Genomic DNA, 24,910 nt, shown 5'->3' with positions numbered 1-24,910 from the left:
AGGTGTGGCACACTCCGGTCCCAGAGAAGGGGGAGCAGCCCGGGAGAGGGCACCTGACCACCGTGCGGAGCGACAGGACGCCTCACCTGTGTGGGCTGAGGGGGGAGCCCGGCCCAGGACCAGCAGCTGCGCGAGGGCTCTGGGGCCCTCGAGGCTTCTCTCAAGGCCGGGACAAAGCAGGTGCGTCAGCACGCACAGCCAGAGAGACCTCTGTGGTGGGTTTTGCACGAAAACAAAACCCAAAAGGATAGGCGTGCAGAGCCCCCGGGGCAAGGGGCCAGTCCTCCGGGCACAGGCGAGAAGCACGGCCCTGTGGCAAGGGGGGTCCCCACTCTCCCCGCGGGACACAGGTGCGGAGCCCCCCTCTGGGGTCAGGCCCCCCTACGGCCCCACGAGCACCTCTTAGACATCGCCGGGTTCGGAGACGCAGGTCGGGCAGCAGAAAACTGGGCTCAGGAGCAAATGATTTCACCTAAACTTACATTTCTGATCTGGAAAATGGGCCAAGACCACGGGAGAGCTGCTCTAGGGGTGGGAGAAGATGGGGACATGTTCCCCATTGGTCAGGCTGGCAAGCCACCCTGTCTGAGAAGGGAGCGGGGGGCCTCCAGGCCGACGCGCCCTCCAGCCCGCACAGCCTCACGCACAGTGGGGCTGTCACCGGCCCCCTCACGTCTGCCTCCTGCACCGAGGGGGCTGCCCTTCCAGATTCTAGATCCGCCTGTGGTTTCTGGAGGAACAGGGGCCGCCATCAGCGCCCGTTCCCGCACACGCCGAGCGCAGGCTGGCCAGCAGCTCCGGAAGCGGCCGGCGCGAGGCTGCTCTGCCGGCACCGTCCTGGCTTTTGTGGTCCTCGCCCTGCTTGCCTCCTGGCCGCTCCCAGCGGATGAATGTTAAGAGCGAACCAAAGGCCCAGGGCTGGCGTCAGCGTTCACACATGCCAGGCTGGACGGCGTGTTCTTGGCTCTCTGGGGCTGCCGAGGTACAGACAAGCCCGGGCCCTGTCCTGTCCCGGGCTCCGTCCCGCGGCACCGACCCCGACTGACAACCAAGCAGCTGGAAGCGACCAGGCCAGGTGCCGTCCGGCCCCTCGTCTGCCCCCAGCCCCCAGCCGTGGAAGGCGGTCCTGAGGCTTTCAGAGAAAGCGACCCTGCCGTTTCCCTGAGAAGCTCGAGGACTCTTTCCCAAAGAGCAGAAGCCTGTCTCCTGCTCTGGTTTTTCCTTTCCGGGTCTTACACGCAGGGAACGTGTTACCGAAACAGCTCTTCACAGAACACTGAACTGTAAGTCCGTTAGATCTGAAGGGACTTCTTGTTCTTAGCGCCTCAGCCCCCAGCGGCCCCAGACCCACGGCCTCGTCTGTCCTCCTGCGGAGGACGGCACCAGACCTTGCAAAGGGCTTCCGGGCACAGGCCGGGAGGCAGGCTCCTTTCCGCCTGACTCTGTAAATCACAGGTCTGGAATCTGCGCTGCCCGGACTCCCGAGGCCCTGTCTCCTCACAAGGTTCCCAAACCGTCAAATTAAGAGCGAAAAGTGACTCGTTTAGAGCGTTACACATTTTATGTTTGCTAACCCAGTTTTACAGTTGTGTATCCAAGGGCAGCTGCGTGTGGGTGTTTTGGTAACCATTAAACTTACATGTGGATTTTTCAGATGGAAATAGATGCTATAACAAACTTGTATTAAATTCTGGAAATGATTACTTTTCAAAAGTTTAGGTGGAAAAACCAATCTTGATCTGGAACGACTTCTCTGCTCTCATGAAACGTCCTTAAATAAAGCCCACAGGATGGAGTCCCTGCCTTCGGGGTCAGGGGGCCCAGGAGGTGAAACCATGAGGCCTCGGATCCGAGGGAGATTCCTCTCAATGGCTTTCCTTAAGATTTGGTCCCAGAGCCTTATGCAGCTACCTGACTCGACCCATGACCTCTGAGTGCTCGCTGGCTGGTGTTCTTTTGTTCGGGAGAGGATGTGTGGACAGGACGGATAAGCCCTAGCCCTAGCCCTCTGCTGGCCCCAAAGAGCGCCACGGGCCAGACAACAAATGCCACCACGCGGACCACGCGGACCACAGGGGCCAGGCGCCTGCCCCCCAGCCAGGGCGGTCACAGGCAAGAGTGAAGGCACTCACCTTCCTGCTTTGGCAGTCAAGATAGACTGGGGCCTTTCGGGCCAGACCTTCCAGGAGGCGAGGATGATGGGTTTGGAGTGAGGGTTAGTTGGCCAGCCAGAGCAGTCAACATGCCAAACCATCCAATAGGTTTGGAAGAACACTCAAGTGGAAAGAAGCAGGAAGGGTGACAGGTGGGAGTGGCCAAGGCCAAGCGTGCCACGGTCCGGAGAAAAAGGGCTGACCTCAACCAAAACGTGACCTGACAAGTGGGAAAACACAATTGCCAGGGTGTTTGGCCCCCCAAAAAGTCTCTCTCGAGGTGGAGAATCGGAAGGAGCTGAGGCACACCGTGAAGCTGGACCGAACGAGCTATTGGAACCTCCAAGTGCCTGAGTGCCTGTAAACGCCGCCGTGACGTCCACCGTGGCCGGGCCAGGAGGGCTCCCGGTGTGGGGAAGGTGCTGTCGGTAGGACAGGGATGGGGCCGCAGGGAGCACGGAAGGGAGAGCCCGTCCCCGACTCTACGCCAGAACATGTGCACACGTGTGTGCGTGTGTGCACGCGTGAGCCAGAGGTGCCGTGAAGCTGACGGCACGCTGACCCTGCGCGTATCTCACAAGACTTTCCATCCTTGGTCACAGACGGAGGAACCAGACGGTGACCTGGCCACGGGATTCCAGCTGCGGACAGCTGCGTGAGGGACTTCCCGGCCAGCAGCTCTCCAGCCACCTGGTCACACCAAGTCTCCTGGGCCTGTGGACAAGGGCCCCTCCTGTGCCCCACGTGCACGCGTGCTCAGAGGACAGGCCTTGCCCACCCACTCCGGGGCGGACGGACACGGCGGGCCGGCACACCTCCTCCTGAACAGACAGCTTGCAGGGCCAGCGGGAGAACCACACGGGGTAGGCATACAGCTTTGAGAGCCGGGGAGAGGGGTTCGGGCCCCTGCCTGGACGGCCCCTGCAGGCCACAGCCAGAACTCTGAAGGGCCCTGCCTGGCGCTGCTGGGGGTGCCCTGGGTGCGCAAGAGTGGCTCTTGGCGTCCCCATTCCTTCTCTCCCTTCTCTCCCTGGGGTCTCTCCCCCGGGAGCTCCCGGGTGGCTGGGGGAGGGAGAGAAGCTTTTGCTCTAATCCGGGAACACTGAGGCAGAAGCGAGAGGCCCGGTGACACACAAGTGGCCGTGTTGGGCCTTGGCGGTGGTGGGGGTGGGGGGTGATACGGATGACTGTTTTATTCCTCAAATAATTAAAACTCAGCGACGTTTTAAAGCAGTCCACAAGGAGACGTCGGCCCTGGAGCTGGCGCTGGGCGGCCCCTCCCTCACGACGTCACCTCCCTGGGAAGCAACTCCCCAGGACGGGCGCTCTCACAGAGGGGAGAGGAGCCACACAGATGACCGGCCGTGAAGAGAACGGCCACACGACAACCGGACACAGACGGGGCCACGTGGGAGCGGGCACAGTCGCAGCCAGGCCGGACCGGGAGCACAGGGCAGGGGACTCAGCTGCTTTCACTGTCAGCTGAGCAGAGAGACCGTGGCCCCCGCGGCTTGGCGTCTCTGGAACCCAGCCGTGCCAGACGGTCCACATGCCACGGCAGCACGGTGAGCCCCCGAGGGACCGGTGTGCAGCGGCAGCTGTGTCCCCCCACCTGGGCGAGGGTCCGCAGCCTCCGCCGTCCGGACAGACGTGCCCGCGTGCCACGGCGCTCGTCCTCCGAAGGGAGCTCGCCTGGGCACGGGGCGCGGCCCCCAGGCCTTTCCCGCAGCACCGGCTGCAAGCCCAGGACGAGGGTGAGGGCAGGTGCGCCCACAGCCAGGGAGCCCTTCGGGGGGCCGCGTCTCCTGACCTGCAAGTGCTCCAGGGCAGCCGGGGGAGAGCGGCGGCTCACAGTTGAGGCGGCCGGTGGGGAGCCACCGCCAGGGGGAGGCGGGCGGGCGGGCGGGCAGTGAGGGGCCGCGCCGCTCCCGGGAGCACCCACCTCTGGTGGTGGGCAGCATGTCCGAGAGCCCCTGCCAAGCGGTCACCATCTCTGGGTTCTTCTCCAAATCCGCAAAGTTCTTCCAGACTCTGATGGCGCCGTCATCTTGGGGAGAGAAGGGGGGGAGGTGAAAATGCAGGCCTGGCCTCCGGCACGCGGGAGGGAGCCCCCTGGGTGGCAGGAGACCACGCGGTCCCCCTTGAGGCGGCCTGACGCAGGAGCAGCGGGCCGGTCGCGCGTCGCCACCCTCAGACTCCCGTCTGGGCGCAGGGGGACCCGCCACTACTTTTGACTCTGGCCCCAGGTGGCTCCCTTCCTTGCAGTGACTCACTCGCACCACAAAGTCAGACCTCCGGCCGAGCCCTCAGCTTGTGACCCCACGGGCTCCCTGCATCAGGAGGCGGGCTGGCCGCCCTTCCCTGCCCTGCACACTCAGCACAGGGTTCTGCGAGCCTGAGTGGCGTAAGCGTGAGGCTCCACCCGTGTCCCTATGCCCCACGCGGACCGCGCTCTCCAGACTCACCGGCCCCTCACGCGTCGCCTCAGAGGTGGCTCCCGCCTGGAGGATGACCGCACGGGATGCCCGCTGACCCGTCCCCGCCCGCACCCACCCGTCGGCTCGTCCCGGCCCCGGTCTCCTTGACAGTGAACTTACCCTGCTCTGGAACCCAAGCCCTCGTGCTGCTTCTCTGCTGGAACCCCCTACTCCCGGGGACCCTCCCCGGCGCCCGCCGTGCAGGGGATCACTCCCTCCTCCTCCTCCGCGGTGCTGAGAGGTGCTCAGTACGCCCCGTCCTGCAGCTTCCCGCACCACCGCCCTGCCCTTGTGCACCCCTTCACCCTGATGCCTGCGGCCGAGGGAACGGCTCTGGATGGTGGCTCAACTTTGTCTGGTCCTGAGGTGGCACTGCCTGGGGAGCGGCCGCCAGCGGGACCCTTCCCTGTGGGTACATCATTCACAGTGGGGCCCAGGAACCCTCTGAAGGGAAGAGGGTTCCCAGTGCAGTCAGCTCAGCTATGTTGATGGCTCAGAAGCTCAGGCCCAACACAGGCCGGGCCAGAATGGGGACATGCCCAGGATAGTACAGGACAGGGCAGGCCCAAGCTCAGAGCAGAGAGGGACAAGACAAGAGTAGGCCCAGGACAGGGACAGGCCCAGGACAGGGTAGGACAGGATAGGACGGGGACAGACCCAGGACAGGACGGGGACAGGATAGGACGGGGACAGACCCAGGACAGGACAGGCCCGGGACAGGATGGGAACAGACCCAGGACAGGACGGGGACAGACCCAGGACAGGACGGGGACAGGCCCAGGACAGGATGGGGACAGACCCAGGACAGGGACAGGCTGAGGACAGGGATAGGACAGGATAGGACGGGGACAGACCCAGGACAGGACAGGCCCGGGACAGGATGGGGACAGACCCAGGACAGGACGGGGACAGGCCCAGGACAGGGAAAGACCTAAGATAGGACAGGATAGGATGGGGACAGACCCAGGACAGGACAGGCCTGGGACAGGCCCAGGACAGGACAGGGACAGACCCAGGACAGGACGGGAACAGACCCAGGACAGGACGGAGATAGGCCCAGGACAGAGAAAGACCAAGGACAGGACAGGACAGGACGGGGACAGGGACAGGATGGGGACAGGCCCAGGACAGAGAAAGACCAAGGATAGGACAGGACAGGACGGGGACAGATCTAGGGCAGGACAGGACAGGACAGGCCCAGGACAGGGACAGGATGGGGACAGGCCCAGGACAGGGAAAGACCTAGGACAGGACACGACAGGACGGGGAGAGACCCAGGACAGGATGGGGACAGGACAGGGACAGGCCCAGGCCAGGCTGAGGTTAGGATGGGGACAGACCGAGGTCAGGACTGGGGTAATGTGGGAAGTAAGCCTGCATGTCGACCTTGGCCCCCTCTCATGTGCCCCTTCTCCCTGCCCGCCTGTCCCATCCTGGTCTGTCACCCCTGAAGAAGCACAGTTAGACCAACAGTGACCTCTCGTTACCCAGGGACAGCGGAGTCCTGTCTTTAAACCACTAAAGCAGATGCCTGTGGCCCAGGGTGGCGTCCTGGGAAGCCTGTTCCAGAGTGATGTGAAGTGACCCATTTCAGCCCCTCCACCTCACCTCCGAGGGCATCACGGGGGCCGGAGGCAGACAGCGCCTTTCCTGGTCAGGGGAGGTCCTGCCCAGAGCAGGAGACGGTCCCGGGACACCCCCAGCACAGGTCACCCTGCTTCCCCTGTTTGTGGGCGAAGCCCATTCCCTCCAAAACCTCCCACGTCCTCGGTGACGGTGGCTGTTCCTGTGAGTAGCGCCCCTTGGCAGGACGATCAGGATCAAAAAAGGCCGTGTATGAATATGTGCTGGGGTCTCCACGCTGGGTGTGGGGACCAGGCCCCACAAAGCCCACTCACCTGTGGCCGTGAGCAGCAGCGAGCAGTCCTGGCCATTCAGGTACTCCATGGCAGTGACCCTGGTATACCGAGGGTTTCCGTTGTGGAAGTAATCCAGCTTCTCCCCTTTCTCCCAGTCCCAAAAACTTCGGGGAAGGAGAGAGGAAGAAGGTTAGTCGTCAGGGAGACGCAAACAAAATGCACAGGGCGATCGCCCCCCACCTGCCAGGGTGGCCACGACTAAAGCCATGAGAGCCACAAGCTCTGGCAGGGTGTGGACAAACAGCCCTAGCGCACGGCTGCCGGGGGCTGGCACGGGGTGGGCATGCGGGCACCCTGGGGCCTGGGGTCCCTCTGCTGGCCGTCCACCGAGAGGTCTGCCCACCCCTGTTCATGACCGCCAATGGGGGAAAGAAGCCGTGACAATGGGATGGACACAAGTCGACACAGAGGACTTGGCCGTGTGCCCGTAGACACAGAGCATCAGAACAACAGTGCCTATTGCTATTAGAACCTTAATTATTAGGAGCGCAGGACTGTGTACAGAGTCTAACATTCTGCTTCTACCTTACAGGAACTGTTAAAAACATAAACGTACGGGTGGCTCGCAGTCATTTAGAATCTGAGGTCAAATTCAGCTCCTTTGGTGTCAGATATAAGCTGTTCCAGGACGGGCATCGAAAGATACCTGTCTCTCTCCCTTGTTATTTACTTTGTCGCTTCCTTTCGTAACAAAATCAAATCCAACGAACCATCAAGGTGAACTTAATCTTACGGTTTTGTCCTCCTCTAAGCTGTGTTGAAAGTAAACATATTTTTAAGAAATGAAAAAGAGAACCTGCCCTTAAGGACATATTGGAAAAAAAACCCCAACACTCAGGAAATGACCTGAGCGTCCCTTGCTGGATGGGGGATAAAGCTGGCTCAGCCACACACCGGGTATCGCCCAGCCTGGACAAGGAGGGACGCTCTGACACCTGCCATAGTGTGGACAGCCCCAGGGCACAGGGCTCAGTGGAAGGACCAGACCCGGGACAGGTGAGGTCCCCGGGGTCTCAAATCCAGAGACAGACAGCGGGACGGTGGGCGCTGGGGGGAGTGGGAGGGGCAGTTAGAGTCTAATGGGGGCGGAGTTTCAGATTTTCGAGACGGAAAGAGTTCTGGAGGCGGACAGCGGCAGTGGCCGCGCTGTGTGAACGCGCTTGGTGGCCCTGAACTGGGCACTGAAACCCGGTTAGGGTGCTGAACTGTGCTGTGTGTATTTTACCACCATAAAGAAAAGGGGGAAAACAGAGGGAACAACACCCTGACCTCGCCCCCCACGAAGTGCGTACGTTCTCTGCGTCGCAAGCGCAGCACTCACAGTAAATCGGGGCTGGCGTCTTGCAATCACGCGTCTCCACAGGCGGTACCGAGAGCGAACCCCTTGTGCGTCCCCGTCACACTGTGGCTCTGAGGAGCCCACGTGTGCTCTGGTGCCAGCACGAGAGGCTCCCGCCAGCCCGCGCACCTCTCTCTCCCCCCGTGTTCTCGAGCCCTGCCGCCCGCAGCACCCCAGAGGGCTCGCGGCTCCCGCGCCGGGAACACGGCACCGTCACCGGGGGGCTGGCCGTTACCGGCTGAGACACACGACCGCCTGTGCCCTGCGTACCAGATGCTGTCTTTATCAGCCACGGCCACACACGGCGTAAAGGGGTGGAACTTGACCACGGAGGGGACACCGGGGTTCCTGTTCAGAAATATCTGGTCGTCCAGTCTTGCGATACCTGCCCAAAGAGACACACAGCGATGGGCCTCGACGTGCAGAACCCGGGGGTCGTGGCGCCTCCTGTCTGGGGACCTGGGGAGGCACAAGGGACACACAGGGCAAGCAGGGGTCGGACGAGGGCCTGGCTCCCTGACCGCAGGGTCCCCCCAGCACGAGTTTGCAGTCAGTGCTCGTCAGTTCGTGCGTGCGACGACGCCGTGCTCAGAGATGTGCAAGTTGGTGGTTTTCGAAGAAAGCAGGAAGGCCACCGTTTGTAACTCAGTTCCAGGTCGAAGCATCGGGCACACGGGCCACGGTCTTGGTGGCCTCTCAGGGGGGTGGTCCCTAACGGAACTACCCGGTTGAGGGACAGATCACCACAGACGACAGGGAGGTGAACGAGGATGTCTGCACCGGGCCCCCAAAACCAGAACCAGGAAAGAAGCCGTCAGGAAGGGGCTTTGAAGGAGTCTCGGGAAAACAGTAAAAAGAGGCTAAAAGGACAAGAGGTCAAGACAGGTTTAGGTGGGATTTTGGTGACTCATACGAGGCCGACCCAGGGCAGCCAGGGACGTGGGGTCCCTGCAGCGTCGTCGGGCACCGGCCTAGCCCCTGGGAAACCTGGGGGGTGCCATTAGTGCTGGCTTCACCCTGCCCCCCGTCTCCACCCCCCCGCCCCCCCGTTATAGCAGCAAACACGGAAAACCAGCCGGTGACAAGGACGGGGTGAAGGGACACATGCCAGAAGGTCCCAGGGGCTCTGTCTGTGGCAGCAGTGTTACCCGCAGGGGCCCCGACCGCGGGTGGCCGGGAGACACCGGGAACACCGACTCCCGGGTCAGGGTGCATTGTGCGTTCGTGACGACACTGGTCCTGCCGGCCGAGGTCACTGGGGGAGGCCGGGCACGGGCGTCGGGGGAACCACCTCATTAAGCTGCAGGCACCCCCTCTCTCAGGGGGGCACAGCCGCCTCTCAGAAGGGGCACTTTCCACTGGCGGCAGCCTCTGTGCGGGCACGTGAGTGGGGTCGCCCGTGTCCCTGTCTCTGGTGGCCGGGTCCACCGCACGGACCTCTCAGGGGCTGACGTGCCCGGCGACTGCGTCCGGGAGCCCCCCTCAGCTGTGTCTAACAAGGAGGCCTCCTCTTCCCACAAAGACCGGGAGAACCCGACCCGGGTTACAAAGACAGTCTTTTGTGTTCGTCAGGAAAGCCCAGCTCTTTCTCCAGAGTCCCTGGCCCTGTGTGTGGCTTCCCCATCGGGGCCAGTCTGCCTTCCGATGCCTAACTGTGGGGGGCAGACGCGGGGTCCAGGGAGTCCACTGTCCTGTAGAACGGGGGCCCTGCAGGACCGCAGACCTTCGAGAAAACAGCCTCCGATGCTGTAATTCCCAGAGCGCCGACGCGCTGGTGGCTGTTCTGTCCTCGGGAAGAAAGCCGTGGGGCGTGGGCCGGCCTGGCTGCACACGTCCGAGCGGTGACTGCCGGGCCAGCAGACGCCGAGGCCTGAACACTAGGCTGCTTTACATCCAGCCGCCGCCAGCCCCTCATGGAGGCAGCTTTACGAGGCGACTACGGCCCCAAGGCATTTTACGGCGAGCGCTGCACACCGAGGCGGCCGCACGCCACAGTGGCTTCTGGAGCGGCCGCGTGTGCTCAGGGACACGCGTGTCTGCGGGGACAGCCTGTCTCGTGGGCCCCACCCCCGGCTGTAAAGAGCGACCCTTGGCAACCGCCACCATTTTACAGGACGGAAAGGCAAGGCGGGATCAGTCCGTCAACAGAAGGGCTGACAGCCCGCGACGTCCCGCTCTGTGCGGGGGCCTGGGCAGCTGGTCGGCCCGGCCGGCCCAGTGACTGGGGGGGGCCACGCTGGCTTCGCAGTAGAAGATGGAGGTGCACCCCACCTCTCTGTGTCCCCGAAGCCGCGGGGCTGGGAGAGCGGGAGGGAGGGGGTGGGGGTGGCGGTGGGGGAGGGGAGGGAGGCTGCCCGTCCAGCACCGGTGAGGCTGGGGGCCCGCAAACGGGGCCTCTCTCGGCAAGTCTGGTAAAAGGGTTGGTAAAGTGGGACTCGGATACAGCGCCGGTTGACAGTGGGATTATTCCGGGACAGGAGGGGCCAGGTGGGCACAAGCAGCGCCTTGCGTGTGGCCTGTGCCCCAGACAGAGCTCGGGGCTCCTTCCGCCCTGGGAGTGGCAGGGCGCACAAGGCTCGCTCGTGCGAGAGGCCGGCGGGGGCTTCTCTTGGGAGACAGTGGCCGAGTGCTCTGGGGGCTCCTGGGGGCCAGCCTGGAGGAGGGCCTGCACCCCGCCAGCCCCGCCACGGGCCCTCGGAGGCGCCCCCCCTCGGGAGGCGGGCGGCTTACCCTTCTGGATGAGCTGCCGCGCCTGCTGCCTGACGTGGGTGTTGCGGAGAAATCGCCACTCACGCTCCTTGCGGATCTGACTCTCCAGGTCGTGTTCCTCCGGGATCTTGAACGATAAAAACACCAAGTGAGGTTCGCGAGTAAGTCACAGGCATCCTGTTTGCGCCTCATGGACCCCGCGTGGCTCACAGACGGGAGGTTCGCGGCCACCCCGTGGCCAGCACGCCTTCCGGCTGCCTCTGCTCACCTCCCGGGTCTCGGCACACCTCGGCGACTTTCACGGTACCTCACGCTTTTCATCACTGGTACGTTTGTTACGGTGATCTGTGGTTGGCGCTGACGCCTCTGACGGCCCAGGTGATGGTCAGCATGTTTTAGTAGTGAGGTATTGTCTTAAATGTTTTTATCTGTTTATTTATTAGCATTATTTTTAACGTGTTTTTATTTTTGAGAGCATGCAGACGCACATGAGCAGGGGAGGGGCAGACAGCGGGAGACAGAGGATCAGAAGTGGGCTGTGAGCTGTCAGCCCTGATCACAGAGCCTGATATGGGGCTCGAGCTCACCAATTGTGAGATCATGACCTGAACCGAAGTCAGATGTTCAACTGAGCCACCCTGGCGCTCGTTTTTATTTATTTTTGAGAGAAAGAGACAGAGAGAGAGAGAGAGAGAGAGAGAGAGCGAGAGAGCGCGCGCATGTGAGTAGGGAAGGGGCAGAGAGAGAGGAAGAGAGAGGATCCCAGTGAGGCTCTGAGCCGTCAGTACAAAGCCTGACACGGGGCTCGAACTCGCGAACCGCGAGATCATGAACCGAGTTCACTGAGCCACTCGGGCATCCCTGAAGTATTTTTGAATTCAGGTCTCTACGCGGTTTCCTCAGACACGGTGCTATCACATGCCCGGCGGACTGCAGCGTAGGGCAGTGACTTACGCGCTCTGGGGAACCAAAACATGCGTGGACTCACTTTACTGTGGCTCTGGACCCAAACCTGTAGTGTGTCCGAGGTCATGCCCAGAAAGAAAGGACCCTGTTCCCGAACGAGGAAACTGGGTTCTGCAGCCTGGCCAGGGCGCCCCAGCCCAGCTGGCTGGCACAAGAGGGTGGCAGACAGGAGTGCCTGGCCTCCCCCCCGAGGGGGAGCTGCCCGCTCTGCAGGCCGCTGGGTCTAGAGGATGAGAGGGCCCCCTGGGGAGGGCAGGGAGCGGCACAGACTCAGGGGACGCCTCAACCCCTGAGGCCATGTGCTGTCCTGCTCCTAGGAGCCCCTGACATGGGGCAGCAGGGCAGCCTCTGCCAAAGCAGACAAGGAGCTTCAGGGACAAGGAGCTGGCGGGATTCGCCCTGAGCTGAGGGGGCCGGGGGCCGGAGGCCGACGCCGCACACACTGAAAAGGCAAAATCAGAAAAAGGTGGGCTGTGCTCAGGGACTTCTGCCTTTATCCCTCCTCTTGTGCCAGAGAACTGGGGCGTCGCACTTGACCAGAAAGGGGCTTATGACAGCAACAGAGGGGTCCCGGTGGGGCGGGGGGGGGGGGGGGCGGCTGTGCGGCCTGAGCTGACTGAGCACAAGGTGAAGCATCAGGAAACGCCCGGACTGTGGACCCGGTCAGCTTCAAACAGCTCCCAAGAACCCTGTACCCTCCCCACCGAGCCATGGTGTCAGAGACTGAGCTCAGTTCCCCCGAAATACGTGCGTGCCCCACAAACCGCCCTGTTCTCTGTTCCTTGGGCAGGGGTCCTTCCTGCTTCGTGGCCCGTGTGTGCACATTCGTGTGCCTGTGCACAGACGGTTGTGTAAAACCAGCGTCCGCAAGAGGCCCGCCCCCCGCCAAGAGGAAGCCGGGATTTAAGTTGGCTTTTGTAATAAACGTGTATTTCCTTAATCCTCGCGTGCCATCAAGTAAACTGGATTGGCCCTGGGTCCCTGCTTGAACACCCAGGGTCGTCGAGTGCCAAAATACAGAAGAGATTAATCACACAAGAGAAAACCCTACCTGGTCTCGGCTGAGCCGAGAAGCCGGGCCTACCTTAGGCTGCCCGTGGTCAGCGCGGTAACACCACACGGTACCAGACAGCCCACGCTCGGATGTAAAGATCGTTTTCTCTGCTGGGGAAAGCACGGGGCAGGGAGCAGGGACGGTGGCCACAGGCGCGTTCTTAGGCGCCAGCATGGCTAAGAAACAGCACGCGTCTACACGGACAGGAGCCCAGACCACAGCACATTTCACGTGTCCACGCTGGATGCTCTGTGTTCTGATTACAAAACAGAAACACCCACCCACCCTCCCCGGCCTCACTGCTGGAGCCCGCGGGTCCCTGCTGCGAGCTGTTTCCTTGCTCTGCTCCTTCTTTTTTTCTGAAGAATCACAACCCCACACCGAACAAGACAGCAACAGCCACAACAGACATCCACACGTGGAGGCGACAAGAAGAAATGGTGTCAGCTGCCTCCACAGAACGTTTGTTTAGTGGTTTGGAAATAACCCGGGGGGTAGACGGGGTAGATCACGGGTTGGTAACAGTTGGTTTCACTTTGTGACAACCCAGAGCTTGTTCCAAAAGACACGGCAAGTGGTCAGTAACGCCAACCAGAAAAACACTGAAAGCGTGGGCGGGGCGAGGATATCGCCCTTTGATGGAATCCGGTTTCCGTGGGAACACATCACAGGAAGAGGGAGAGGCGCTCCGAGCAGGAGGGCAGGACGGGCACTGGGTTCCTGGACGCACGTGCCCCAGGGCCCAGGTGCCCCCTTGTGCTGGCAGGGACCGGGCCCAGGGACGGACCTGGGGCTGCAAAGGACACAAGACGGCGGCTGCGAGGACAGGAAGGAAGGCGCGTGGACGTGCGGGGCCCCTGGCAGGCCCGTCGATGGAGGTGTCCCCCCCCCCCCCCCAGGTGTGCTCATCCAAGGAGACGGTCAGAGCTGGGCCGCACACGGCTCTGCGAACGCCGCTGGCATCCACCCGGGGACGGTCTGCCCAGAGCCACCAGGACGAGCCACCAGGACGGAGAACCACAGGTGCGGGGCGGGTGCGGGGCAGTGCTGTGCGACTGCGGCCGTGACCCCTCGGTCCCAGCACCCATTCCCACCCTTCAGCCTCCCGGAGATGCGGGGGCTGGGGCCTCAGGCCTGGCCTGTCCCCGGGGCAACCAAGGGCGAGGGTCAGAGGGTCCCCCGAAGGCAAAAGGGGAGACGGGCCTTGGGGAAGGCTCGTTAACTCCGGGCCAAGTGCTCGGACCCCGAGCTCCGTTTCCACCCAGAAGCGAGGCCTGTTCTGACGACACAACCGAGTGCCTCTGGGCCTGTTTTCACCTCGACACTCGACACTCGCTGTGACTTTTCCTGTTGTGTGAGAAGCCACCCCTCCCCCCTTCCCCCGCCACAAACGAGGACGTCACTCTGGCGGAGAGAGGTGCACTAGTGACGGCCGCTCCTGACCTGGCCGGGCCGGCTCTGTGCTCACGCCCTGTGGCCCTGACGGGAGGAGCTCTGAGGGGAGGGGAGGGGAGGGGAGGGGAGGGGAGGGGAGGGTGTCTTGCGTGCACGGGGGCCCAGACACGGGCACCTTCGCCCCGCGACCACGGCTCCTGCGAAGCATCAGGTTGATGGAGGCGGGGTCCCCCTCCAGGACGCTACCCCTCTCGGGGGCTTGGTCACGAGCCCACCGCCTGGTGGGGAACGGACCTGGCCCTGCCCCCTGCCCCTGTGCGGTCGGCCTCCCCCGTCCCCAGGCCCAGCCCCACCCACTTCCTGCGTGTCTGGCTTCCCTCGCTGAGCGAGCCGCACCTGACTCCTCGTGTCGTGTGTATATCGGTTTATCGGGGCGACTTTTTTCAGGGGACCGGTATTGGTCCCAGCACTGTTTCTCCACCGGGTGAAACGTCTCGGTTCCGTCCGGTTTCCGGCGATCGTGAATAAAGCCGCCGTAAACATGCACGTGTAGCTTTTGTCACTTCTCCCGGGGAACGTCCAGCAGGGTTGCCGGGATGCACGGTAAGTACAGGTTCAGCCGCGCAGGAAACGGCCACACGTTTCCAGGGCACCTGGCACCGCGAGGGGCGAGAGTCTGGGCTGCTCTGCTTCCTCTGCCAGTGCTCGGGACCGAGCGATCTAAAATGTCGGCCGTCGTACGGAAGCGAGCTGCTGCCTCCTGCGGCAGCTCGCGGCCCCGGCGACCCCTGCCTCCCCGTGTCACACCTTCTCAGGGCTCCTTTGCTGTGTGCACGCCTTTTCGGGAAAGGGTCTGTGCAAACCTTTTGCCCGTTGCTTTTAATGGTGTTGCGTCCTTCCATGTGGGATTTTGGGAGTTATGTATGTGGGATAAAAGGCTTTTATTAGGAGTTTGACCATATTTTTCTCCAGTCTGTGGCTTGTGTTTTCATGTCAACGGTGATACGCAAAAAGCAGTCAACATGACGAAACTGCATATACCATTTTTCTTCTGGGTTTCGTGACTTCTCAAAGAACCATCGCCCAACAGGCCAGAAGGGGCTTCTAGAAGTTTCGCGGCTGCGGGATTCACAGTAGGGCAAGAAGAGGCTCCTTGAGTTAGTTTCTGAATAAGGTGTGGGGCATGGAGTGACGTTCGTCTCGTGGGCAAATGGATGTCCAGCCGCTGTGGTTCCGCTTGCTGGAAAGACCATCCTCTGTCCACTGAAATGAGCTGTCCTGCAGCTTTGTGGGAAATTGGTGGCATGCACCGTGGCTCCGCCTCTGGGCCCTGTTCCGCCCCACTGGCCCCCCCTCGCCCACCATTCCACTCCTGCCCTCAGGGGGACTCTTGAAATCAGTGTGAGTCCTTCAACTTTGCTTTCTGCCTACATTTCTTCGGTTTCTTTGCGTCGCCCCATAAATTTTAGAATCGGCTTGCTGATTAAAACAAAACCTGTTGGGATGTTGAATGAGATGGCATCGGCCCATACGCCAGGTTAGGGAGACCTGACACCTGGCCCACGAGCACACCTTCAGTGGGTTAGGCCTTCTAAAATTTCTTTCATCGTGTTTTGTGTTTTTCAGCATTTGAGTCTTGCTTGTATTAAAAAAATATATAGCTAATTTAATTACAGCTCATGTTTTGGGGGTTAAGCGGCTTAATTCCAATTTCCAGTGGTTAGTATAGAAATACAATCAGTTTTTGTGTAACGTTGGGTATTCAGCGATCTTATCTCACCTGTTCTGGCAACATCATGCAGGTTGTTTAGGATTTTCTACGTACACAATGATTCTGTGTGAGCAGACAGTTTTATTTCACTTTCCACCTTTGCTTGCCTTCCTGGACACCTAGGGCCTCTGGGAGGTTGTTGAAAAGGAGCCGGGAGATCAGACACCCTTACCTTGGTCCTGGTTTTAGAGACAAGACATCCAGTCTCTCCCTGGTGAGAAAGGGAGCCGCGGGTTTTGTAGGTGCCCTGCATGAGGGTGAGGAAGTTTACTTCTGGTCCTGGTTTGTGGAGAGTTTTATGACGATTATTTGCTGAATTCTGTCAAATCCTTTTTCTGCAGCTATTGGGATGAACAGGTGGCTTTTCTTGAGTCGACTGATACATTCAGTTACATTCAATTTCATGATTAATTAAAACTGTGGATTCAACTTTGCATTCTTGAGATGTAATCCACTCGCTCAGCTGCCCACTTGGTGTGTTGCCCCTTTTAAAGTTTGCCATGTTTGATCTGTTAATATTATGTTGAAGGTTTTGAGGCCATGTTCATGGAGGACACTGGTTTCTGGTTTTTTATTCTTGTGAAGTCTTTGGTTTTGGGATCAGAGTGATGCCGTCTTCTTAAAACGAACTGGGAAGTGTTCACTCCTTTTGTTTCCTGTAACAGACTGCGGAGGACTGGTATTATTCTGGTAGAATTTTCCAGTGAAACTGCTGGTTCTGGAGCTATCTTGTCTTTGTTGGACAGTTTTAGCTTCAAACTCATTTCCCTGAACAGATGTGGGACTATCTGGGTTCTCTACTTCGTATGGGGTGAGTTTTGGTAGTTGTGTCTTTCGAAGAATGTGTGCATTTCCTCCAAGTTGTTGGGTCTGTGGGTGTAAAGTCTTGATGTCGGAGGTACCTCCGGACTCTCTCATTCGAAACCGGTCTGCACGTCTCTCCTTAAGTCGGTGCCACGCTGTCTCCATCCCTGCAATCACGCAGCAAGGTTTGCAATTGGGGAGCACGAGTTGTTTTTTTCGTTTGCCCTGGACAGCATCTTTAGTGCTGTTCTGGGTCTCCTGCATTTCCATCTGAACTTTAGTCTCGGCTTGTCAGTTTCCACACACAAAAAAGGCAACTGGGATTCTCACCGGCATCACGTGGACTCTGGGTCTCTCTGGGGCCCTGCCGTATTAAGCCCTGTGACCCGTGAACACATGAGATCTTCCCGTTTACGCAGGCCTTCGTTAATCTTTCAACACTGTTTAGTTTAAAGAACGTTTTAGAGAGAACACAGCTGACAACCCACGATCCCTCGGCCCCCGATGGTTTACAATTCAGCAGTGATTTACAAGGCACGAGGGCGCTGGCACCAGGCCAGCACGTCAGAAGACGGGCAGAAGGGCAGAAGCGGTCCCCCGGTGGCAGCGAGCGGGAGCACGCAGTCCTCCCGGCGTGGCCACGTGGAAACGTGGAGTGCTGGTTGAGCCTCCCTGCTGCCCACACACTTCCATCACAAAGCAAACGCTCCTCCCATCCTCGTGTTCCTGGAGGGGAATCAACACGTCTGTTTGTTTTCCAGCTGAACGTTCCACAAAGAGCCAAGGCGTACGTTTTAGGAACGGGACACAGTACGGCACCGCCTGACCTCCTGACGTAGTTAAATCTCGCAGCAAACTAAACTGTGGGCTATTGCCCCTGACGGTGTGACCGAGTCTGGTTCTTGGGCTATGTCGGCCTGGAGGTTTATGTACAAGAAAGGAAAAAGCAGAAGCCATCTTTGTGGAACATTTGGAGACACGAGAAAACGTCCAACGTTTATAACTGTGTAAGTGAAAAAGCAGGAAACAAAGCTGTACCCGTGGCATAAGCGCAATGGCAGTGCGTGTGGGGTGGGCGGGGAGAGAATTCTGGGTGGTTTCGCTTTTATTTTACTTTTTCATTTTCTGAGTTAAAACAATAGTGCACTTTATTTTTAAAAAAAAAATTTTTTTTTCAACGTTTATTTATTTTTTGGGGGGGCAGAGAGAGACAGAGCATGAACGGGGGAGGGGCAGAGAGAGAGGGAGACACAGAATCGGAAACAGGCTCCAGGCTCTGAGCCATCAGCCCAGAGCCCGACGTGGGGCTCGAACTCACGGACCGCGAGATCGTGACCTGGCTGAAGTCGGACGCTTAACCGACTGCGCCACCCAGGCGCCCCTAGCTTAGTGCACTTAAAATTTTTTTTTTTCAACGTTTATTTATTTTTGGGACAGAGAGAGACAGAGCATGAACGGGGGAGGGGCAGAGAGAGAGGGAGACACAGAATCAGAAACAGGCTCCAGGCTCTGAGCCATCAGCCCAGAGCCCGACGCGGGGCTCGAACTCCCGGACCGCGAGATCGTGACCTGGCTGAAGTCGGACGCTTAACCGACTGCGCCACCCAGGCGCCCCGCTTAGTGCACTTTAAACAACAGCTCCGTCGACGTGCAGGTTTAACGCAGTGCAGAGCGCGTTCTGTGACCAGCCCAGAGACGCTTGCACCCCATCCTGCGTGTGGGTCAGTGCCACACCCGTGCCCTCCGCCCCGAGTAAACCTTCTCTTAGCTCTAGCCAACGTTCACTGTGCACGTGATGCCTTAAAACAATCTGATTGATTCTTTCCAGGCTCTTTTTGTAAATAAACACTACAGTTTAATCTGTTCTAAGTTACCATGCTGATAATTGGGTTTTCTACAAAGTTCACACAATCTACAAGTGCACACTGGAGGAAGGACAGTCCCTCTCCCCAACGTCAACCCCACCCTCTAGGAGTGACACTAGTGACGGCATGAACAGCCTGACGCGTAACCTGCGGGCTCCCCCCCCCTGCCCCCCGGCCCCCGCGCGCACACCTGGACAGCACGGCACTTGTGCAAGCACGTGGGACCATGGGATTATGTGGCCTGTGCCATCAAGGATATCCACGCGTGTCCTCGGGCAGACGGGGCTCACTCCCTGTGGGGGCCGCGAAGGGCTCTATCGCATGGACGCATCATTAACTCACGCTCCCCCTAATTAAGAATATGTTTTTGGCTTTCAACTTCACGTGTTCAGAAATAACGTAATGGGCAGCTCTGGACACGTATCATCACAAACGCACACGTATAGCGGTGGTTTTAGGGTCTATTTCTCAGAGTGGGATCGTCGGTTTCTAGGGTGTAGTCCCTTCCCATTTTGATAAGCTATTGCCGAACTGCTCTAGACCAAGCCCGCATTTCACCACCAACAGTGGCTCAGACTTTCTTCTTCCCCACGCTCTGGAAAGCCTACTTCCGGGAAAATCACTCTCAACTTTGTGAACCAGAAAGAAAAAAACCGTATTACTTTTGTAACTAGAACAGATTTCAATAGATCTTTTGTTTTTTTAAGCATGTGACGGACCGTTTTCAACGTTCTTTCTGAAGCAGATGTGAGCTCTATAAACCAGCACGGGCAAGAGAGGGGCTGTGAGAGCTCCGGAATACAGTTCTCTTTGGCCACACAGACCTGTAAAAAGCCAGACTGTAAATCGACAAAAAGCCGGCAAATCTGTCCTCACAGCCACGTTGTGGGGAAGCAGGTCCCCCGGGCACGGGCTGCACTATGGTCGTGCACGGTGATCCTGGGGTCAGTTCACTTATCCGGTGACTATCTCAGTTTCTTATCCTGACCTTTGAGGAGGGTTAGGGCTCTGACCTTTCTGGGGTATGATCCCAGCTTTGAGCTATTCTTAGTTTATGTGTGAAGCAGGCGAATAAAAAAAGTTCCTAACACGTTTTATTGCACACGCGTCATTAGATGACGAATTAAATGAATAAAAGAACACCTTCGTGAATAGAAGCTGGAGAAAGTAGGAAAACAATTGTTAAAAAATTACAATGAGATAAAACACATTCTCTTCTCCAGTCTAGAAAGGGTCTCTAATTAACGTAAGAGAAAAATCAGTCACATCCTCCCTCTCCCTGACGTCTCAGCCGCCATCGGGAGCCACGGGCAAAACCCATCACTGCAGGGACGTGACGCCCGGAGCCCGTCATTCAGGCTACAGCCTGTGGGAGCTTGTCAGAGGGAGACGGCGCTTGCTTATTCAACGGTTTCCTGGCTGCCCCCCGTGGGCTCAGCGCGGAGAGCAAGAGTGGCACCTCGGAGGACCCTCCTTCCCCAGCCCACTGCAGCGTCGGTGCTCTGGGTGCGGACGCATCAGGCCGGGCCGCTGGGCCCGCAGCCTCTGCCTCCCCCCTGCTGGCAGCACGGGAAAAGGGGAGGGTGCCGGCTTTGGGGGTGCATGTGGTCACACAGGATAAAACCCCAGGCCTGGGCTCAGGAAGCTGCCTAAGTACCTGTGCCAAGGACAGGAAACCGGACCCTGGGAGGACCGAGCTCGTCTAAGAGAAAGGAGCCTGGGGCGCCCGTGCCCCTTTTTCCTGCCGGCAGCGTGGACGGCGTAACAGGCAGTTCTCAGACATTAAAAAAAAGCCACTCGCTGGGGCATCTGGGTGGCTCAGTCGGTTAAGCGTCTGACTCTTCATCTCAGCTTAGGTCACAATCTCATAGTTTGTGGGTTCAAGCCCCACATCGGGCTTTGTGTTGACAGTGGAGGCTGCTTAGGATTCTCTCTTTCCCTCTCTCTCTGCTCCTCCCCTGTGTGCGCACACACGCACTCTCTCAGAATAAACTTTAAAAAAAAAGAAAAGAAAAGCCATTCATCACCACACCAAGCAACTGCCATTTCAGCAAGAGGCAGCCCGCCCAGGGCTCCGACCTGCTCGACGCGCTCGCCTGGAGCGGGAGACTTTCCAGGAGACTGGGCTTCTGCTGATACTGAGCAAAGCCCCGTGTCACCTCTAAGCTATCAAAGGAGAGTTCGCCACCCACAGCAGCGGCCCCCGTGTCCCGGGGCAAATTCCAGCGCCGGCTCGCTGGCTCCTTTCTCCACGAGGGGCCCAGCGGCGGGAAGGCGCTCGTGGGCTGGCCGAGGGCCGCGCACCGGAGCCCCGAGGGTGAGCACGGGCCTCAGCCGCCCCTTGCGTTTGCTGTTTTCATACTTCTTTCCTGACTGTAAAGATGCTCGTGCTTAGTGTGGAAAGAGCAGGGGACAGACAGAAATGGACAAAACAAACTGGGGCCTCACCGCCACATCGCCCGAGACCCGCTGTCGGGCCGGCTGTTTCAGGCTGTTTTCTGTGCACAGATGTCCGTGTGGTGTTGCCAATGGGGACCACCGCGTAGCCCGTTTATGTCCTTTTTTTTCCTTTTTAAACGTTTTAGCATGAGCACTTAAGATATTAATTTTAAAGCTCAATTTCTTAATAACGATAAATGTTGTATCAAGTATTCCATAATTGCTAAGCCCTTAGGCCTAGGTTGGGCGTTCGGCTGGATCCCAGGTTTTGCTACCGTAAATACAGGATCGTCCGTGACTCCGATTATTTCCCTGAGTTGATATCGCAGTAAACGAATTAATTACCAGGTCGAAGGGAATGGCTGCTCAAGGCTTCTGATGCTTACTGCCAAACTGCTTTCTGGGAGTCGGGTTCAGTTGAAAAACGAAGAGAGATCTCTCTTTTCAGCAAAGGGGCTCAATAAACTACAACTTTGTCATCTGCCTCGGGTACGGACAATGACTCCTTTGTGCTTTGCTGACAAAAGTCAGTATCATCATGGGGAGAAGGGAAACCAGGAAAAGTTGTAGTACAGGGTCCAACCACTCGTGGAAATTACCTCGACGTGGAGCCTGACGTACAATTAAGAATAAGCTGCGATTTTCAATGGTCTGTACGAGGGAAGAAGGTTTCCTGAGAATGTGCTTCACGGGAAAGTCTACGCACAAGGCCCTGTGGCGTTCCCGGGGAAAGAGGCCCGGGAGAAAGTGTCGCCTGTCCCATGCTGTCGCCTGGACGTGTGGCTCGGATCTGCAGTGACCGGACACATCTCCCGCAACCAGCCAGAACGCACTAGAATTAGCCCAGTGGGCAGGTCTCCAAAAGGCCACCCAGAGCCCAGGCCTCAGACAGTCCTCCGGAGGACGGCCTCAGAAGGCCACTGAGTGGGACAAAGCAGTGCAGATGGCCTGGTAGCTCGGAGGGGAGGCGGGTCTGGCTTCTTTTGACAAGATGGGAAGGTGAGTGACGTCTGTTCCTTTCACTGCTTCAACCGTTCACACCAGCTACTGTGACGGCAGTATGGGGTCGCCCTTGAGCAGCCGCAAACATGATGGGACAGGAGCCCCAAAGGGTCAGTGGCTGGGCTGGCAGGAGCCCCGGTGGGTGACCAGTTGGGGTCCGCTGTCGGCTCGGAGCAGAGGGCTCAGACGGCCCAGTCCAGGGACCGGGGTTCTTGGGGAAGGAAGAAGGGGCAGGAGGAAGCCAAGGGCAGGGCTCTGCTCGAGGACACCGACGGGAGGCCCACTTTGCACCCGGGGGATGTGCACACTACCTTCATGACGGGCTGGGCAAAGTACCGGGCACTCCAGTCGCAGAAGCCCGTCTGCGTCGTGGCTGAGACGAAGCTTCTGTGTCCAGCAGCATCATCTGCATCGTCTGTGGTCTTCAGGGCGTTTGGGGACAAAGTGGGGGAGGAAATAGAAGGAACAGTTAGTCACATACCCGACACGTCTCTTTGCAGGCTTGAGAGGATTCAAAAGGAGACAGAAGGCAGCGGTCTGGCTGCTGCGAACGTTCTTCTGCTGGCCTCACCCTGCGTCCTGGTGGTAGGGACCCTGAATGTGGGGCCAGGGCCCAGGGAACCCGTATTAGGGAGGCGACTGAATCTGCACTCAGGGGACTGTGTCCCCCCCGAGGCTGGCCATGGTGGCTCGGGCCGCAGAGTCTGTCGCTCTCGCACAGGCCAGCGCTGTGAGGTCAGCAATCCCCCAGGGCCTCTGCGGCAGGGGCTGCCGGCGACCTGGCACCCGACTGTGCCAAGCGGCTCTGGGTGGGGAGCGAGACCACTTGGGACATGTGGGTATTGAGACATAAACCACTTGATGCTGTCCCCCTGGACCACACGTTCATTTCCCACGGCAAGGCCTATGGCGGCCAACGCGGTCAGAGTAGGGCTCGCGTCACTGCACAAGGCTGGGCACGGGGGAGCAGGACTGAAGGCATCCCCCAGAGAGGAGTCCCTCTCGAGGCTTGCCGGGTGGAAAGTCCCACAGCTGGGGCACAGTGATAGGGTCTCCTCTCCTGCCTGCTGTAGGAACCTGTGCCACTCTGCTGGATCGGGGCCCTGGCCTGCGGCCCCAAAGACAGTGAGTGTCCCCTGCGTCCAGATGCTGCTGTCTGGCCGGCCCACGTCAGGGTCCAGCCAGGAGGATGAACCTCGCCCTGGGTGTTCGAGGGGAAAGGCAACACACGTCACCCAGCAGGCAGCTGTGAACTTCTTAAGACCACTGCTTACAGAGCTGGGTCACGTGGCTGACATGGCATCCATGGCAGCCCGCCCCCTTAGTGCATCCTGAACGGCCCCTCCAGACTGCGTCCTTGACGGATACAGCGGCAAACAGTCTGGGCAAGACAGCCAAGGCCCCAGCTTATGTGTTCACATCACATCACCCAGGCTGACGAAGACGCCAATCCCTCCTGCGCCTGAAATTTCTTTTTCAGCTTAAAGGCAGAGACCGTGGCTCCTTATGTGGCAAATGAAACGTTCGTGGAAAATGCAAACAATCCACTGAGAACAGGTGCTTGTATGTGGCAGCTGCCACAGCCAGCGGAGGAAAACGCTACTCACCCAAGAAGGGAGAAAGCAAGTTAGCTCCGGGCACTTATGTGGCCACATGGGAGGTGCCAGAACAGTGAGCCCGTAAGGAAGGTGCCAGGACAGTGAGGCCACATGGAAGGTGGCAGGACAGTGAGGCCACGTGGAAGGTGCCAGAACAGTGAGGCCACATGGGAGGTGCCAGAACATTGAGGCCACGTGGAAGGTGGCAGGACAGTGAGGCCACGTGGAAGGTGCCAGAACAGTGAGGCCACATGGAAGGTGGCAGGACAGTGAGGCCACGTGGAAGGTGCCAGAACAGTGAGGCCACATGGAAGGTGGCAGGACAGTGAGGCCACGTGGAAGTGGCAGGACAGTGAGGCCACATGGAAGGTGCCAGCACAGTGAGGCCATGTGGAAGGTGCCAGAACAGTAAGGCCACATGGAAGGTGGTAGGACAGTGAGGCCACATGGAAGGTGGCAGGACAGTGAGGCCAGGACAGTGAGGCCACGTGGAAGTGGCAGGACAGAGAGGCCACATGGAAGGTGGCAGGACAGTGAGGCCACATGGAAGGTGCCAGAACAGTGAGGCCACATGGGAGGTGCCAGAACAGTGAGCCCGTGAGGAAGGTGCCAGAACAGTGAGGCCACGTGGAAGGTGGCAGGACAGTGAGGCCACGTGGAAGGTGCCAGCACAGTGAGGCCACGTGGAAGGTGCCAGAACAGAGAGGCCACGTGGAAGGTGCCAGAACAGTGAGGCCACATGGGAGGTGCCAGAACAGTGAGCCCGTGAGGAAGGTGCCAGAACAGTGAGGCCACGTGGAAGGTGGCAGGACAGTGAGGCCACGTGGAAGGTGCCAGAACAGAGAGGCCACGTGGAAGGTGCCAGCACAGTGAGCCATGGCAAGGGGCCACAGGAGCGAGGGCCCCGTGACACTGCAAGGTGGTGCCGGTACAAACCGTGCAGCACAGCTGGGGGCGGAGGGCAGGGTGGGGCCCGCGTCCCGGGCTGCAGGGTCTCTGCTCACACCGAGGGCGCACAGTCGAGCGTACCTGGTCTGGGCCCTTGTCGAACATCTTCCGCGTGCGGGGGAACTGCTGGGAGTGGGGCGTGTACTGCACCCCCGCGGGGCCAGGGGCGCCGGGGCGGCCCGCGGGCAGGTCTCGGCCGACTGGCTGCTTGGCCACGTCGTTGGTCAGGCTGGAGCTGCTGGCGCTGGACGTCGGGGGGGAGCCCCTGCCGTTGGGGGAGGAAGGAACGTTGCATTTTACCCAAAGACAAAGCCCCTTGTCCTTGCCCGCCCGCCTGGGCACTGCCAACCGACCCGGCTCGGGAGCCCACACATCGCCCCCCGCCCGGCACACGCACGTGCCTCCAGAACCAGCCGCCACGGCTGCAGCGAAGGCCCTTGGGGCCCCGCCCGCAGGCTCTGGGAGCGGTGC

The 24,910-nt window shown here is 59.4% G+C and overlaps 1 protein-coding gene across 6 annotated transcripts in view; it reads right to left on the bottom strand.

Moving 5' to 3' along the window:
- RPTOR (regulatory associated protein of MTOR complex 1) overlaps nucleotides 1-24,910 on the bottom strand; it is a 334,714-nt gene that overhangs the window by 11,903 nt on the left and 297,901 nt on the right. For all 6 annotated transcript variants that reach the window (XM_045489812.1, XM_045489813.1, XM_045489815.1 and 3 more), the window contains 6 exons: nucleotides 24,521-24,704; nucleotides 22,205-22,315; nucleotides 10,619-10,724; nucleotides 8,159-8,273; nucleotides 6,529-6,653; nucleotides 4,096-4,200 (listed from right to left, as the gene is read on the bottom strand). In XM_045489812.1, the coding sequence (XP_045345768.1) occupies nucleotides 4,096-4,200; nucleotides 6,529-6,653; nucleotides 8,159-8,273; nucleotides 10,619-10,724; nucleotides 22,205-22,315; nucleotides 24,521-24,704 (746 nt within the window). The remainder of the gene's footprint in view (nucleotides 1-4,095; nucleotides 4,201-6,528; nucleotides 6,654-8,158; nucleotides 8,274-10,618; nucleotides 10,725-22,204; nucleotides 22,316-24,520; nucleotides 24,705-24,910) is intronic.

Source organism: Leopardus geoffroyi, chromosome E1 (assembly GCF_018350155.1).
Source record: "Leopardus geoffroyi isolate Oge1 chromosome E1, O.geoffroyi_Oge1_pat1.0, whole genome shotgun sequence".
Taxonomy (NCBI): Eukaryota; Metazoa; Chordata; class Mammalia; order Carnivora; family Felidae; genus Leopardus; species Leopardus geoffroyi.
Note: the sequence above shows the minus strand (reverse complement) of the source record. Positions and strands in the feature narration are given on the sequence as shown.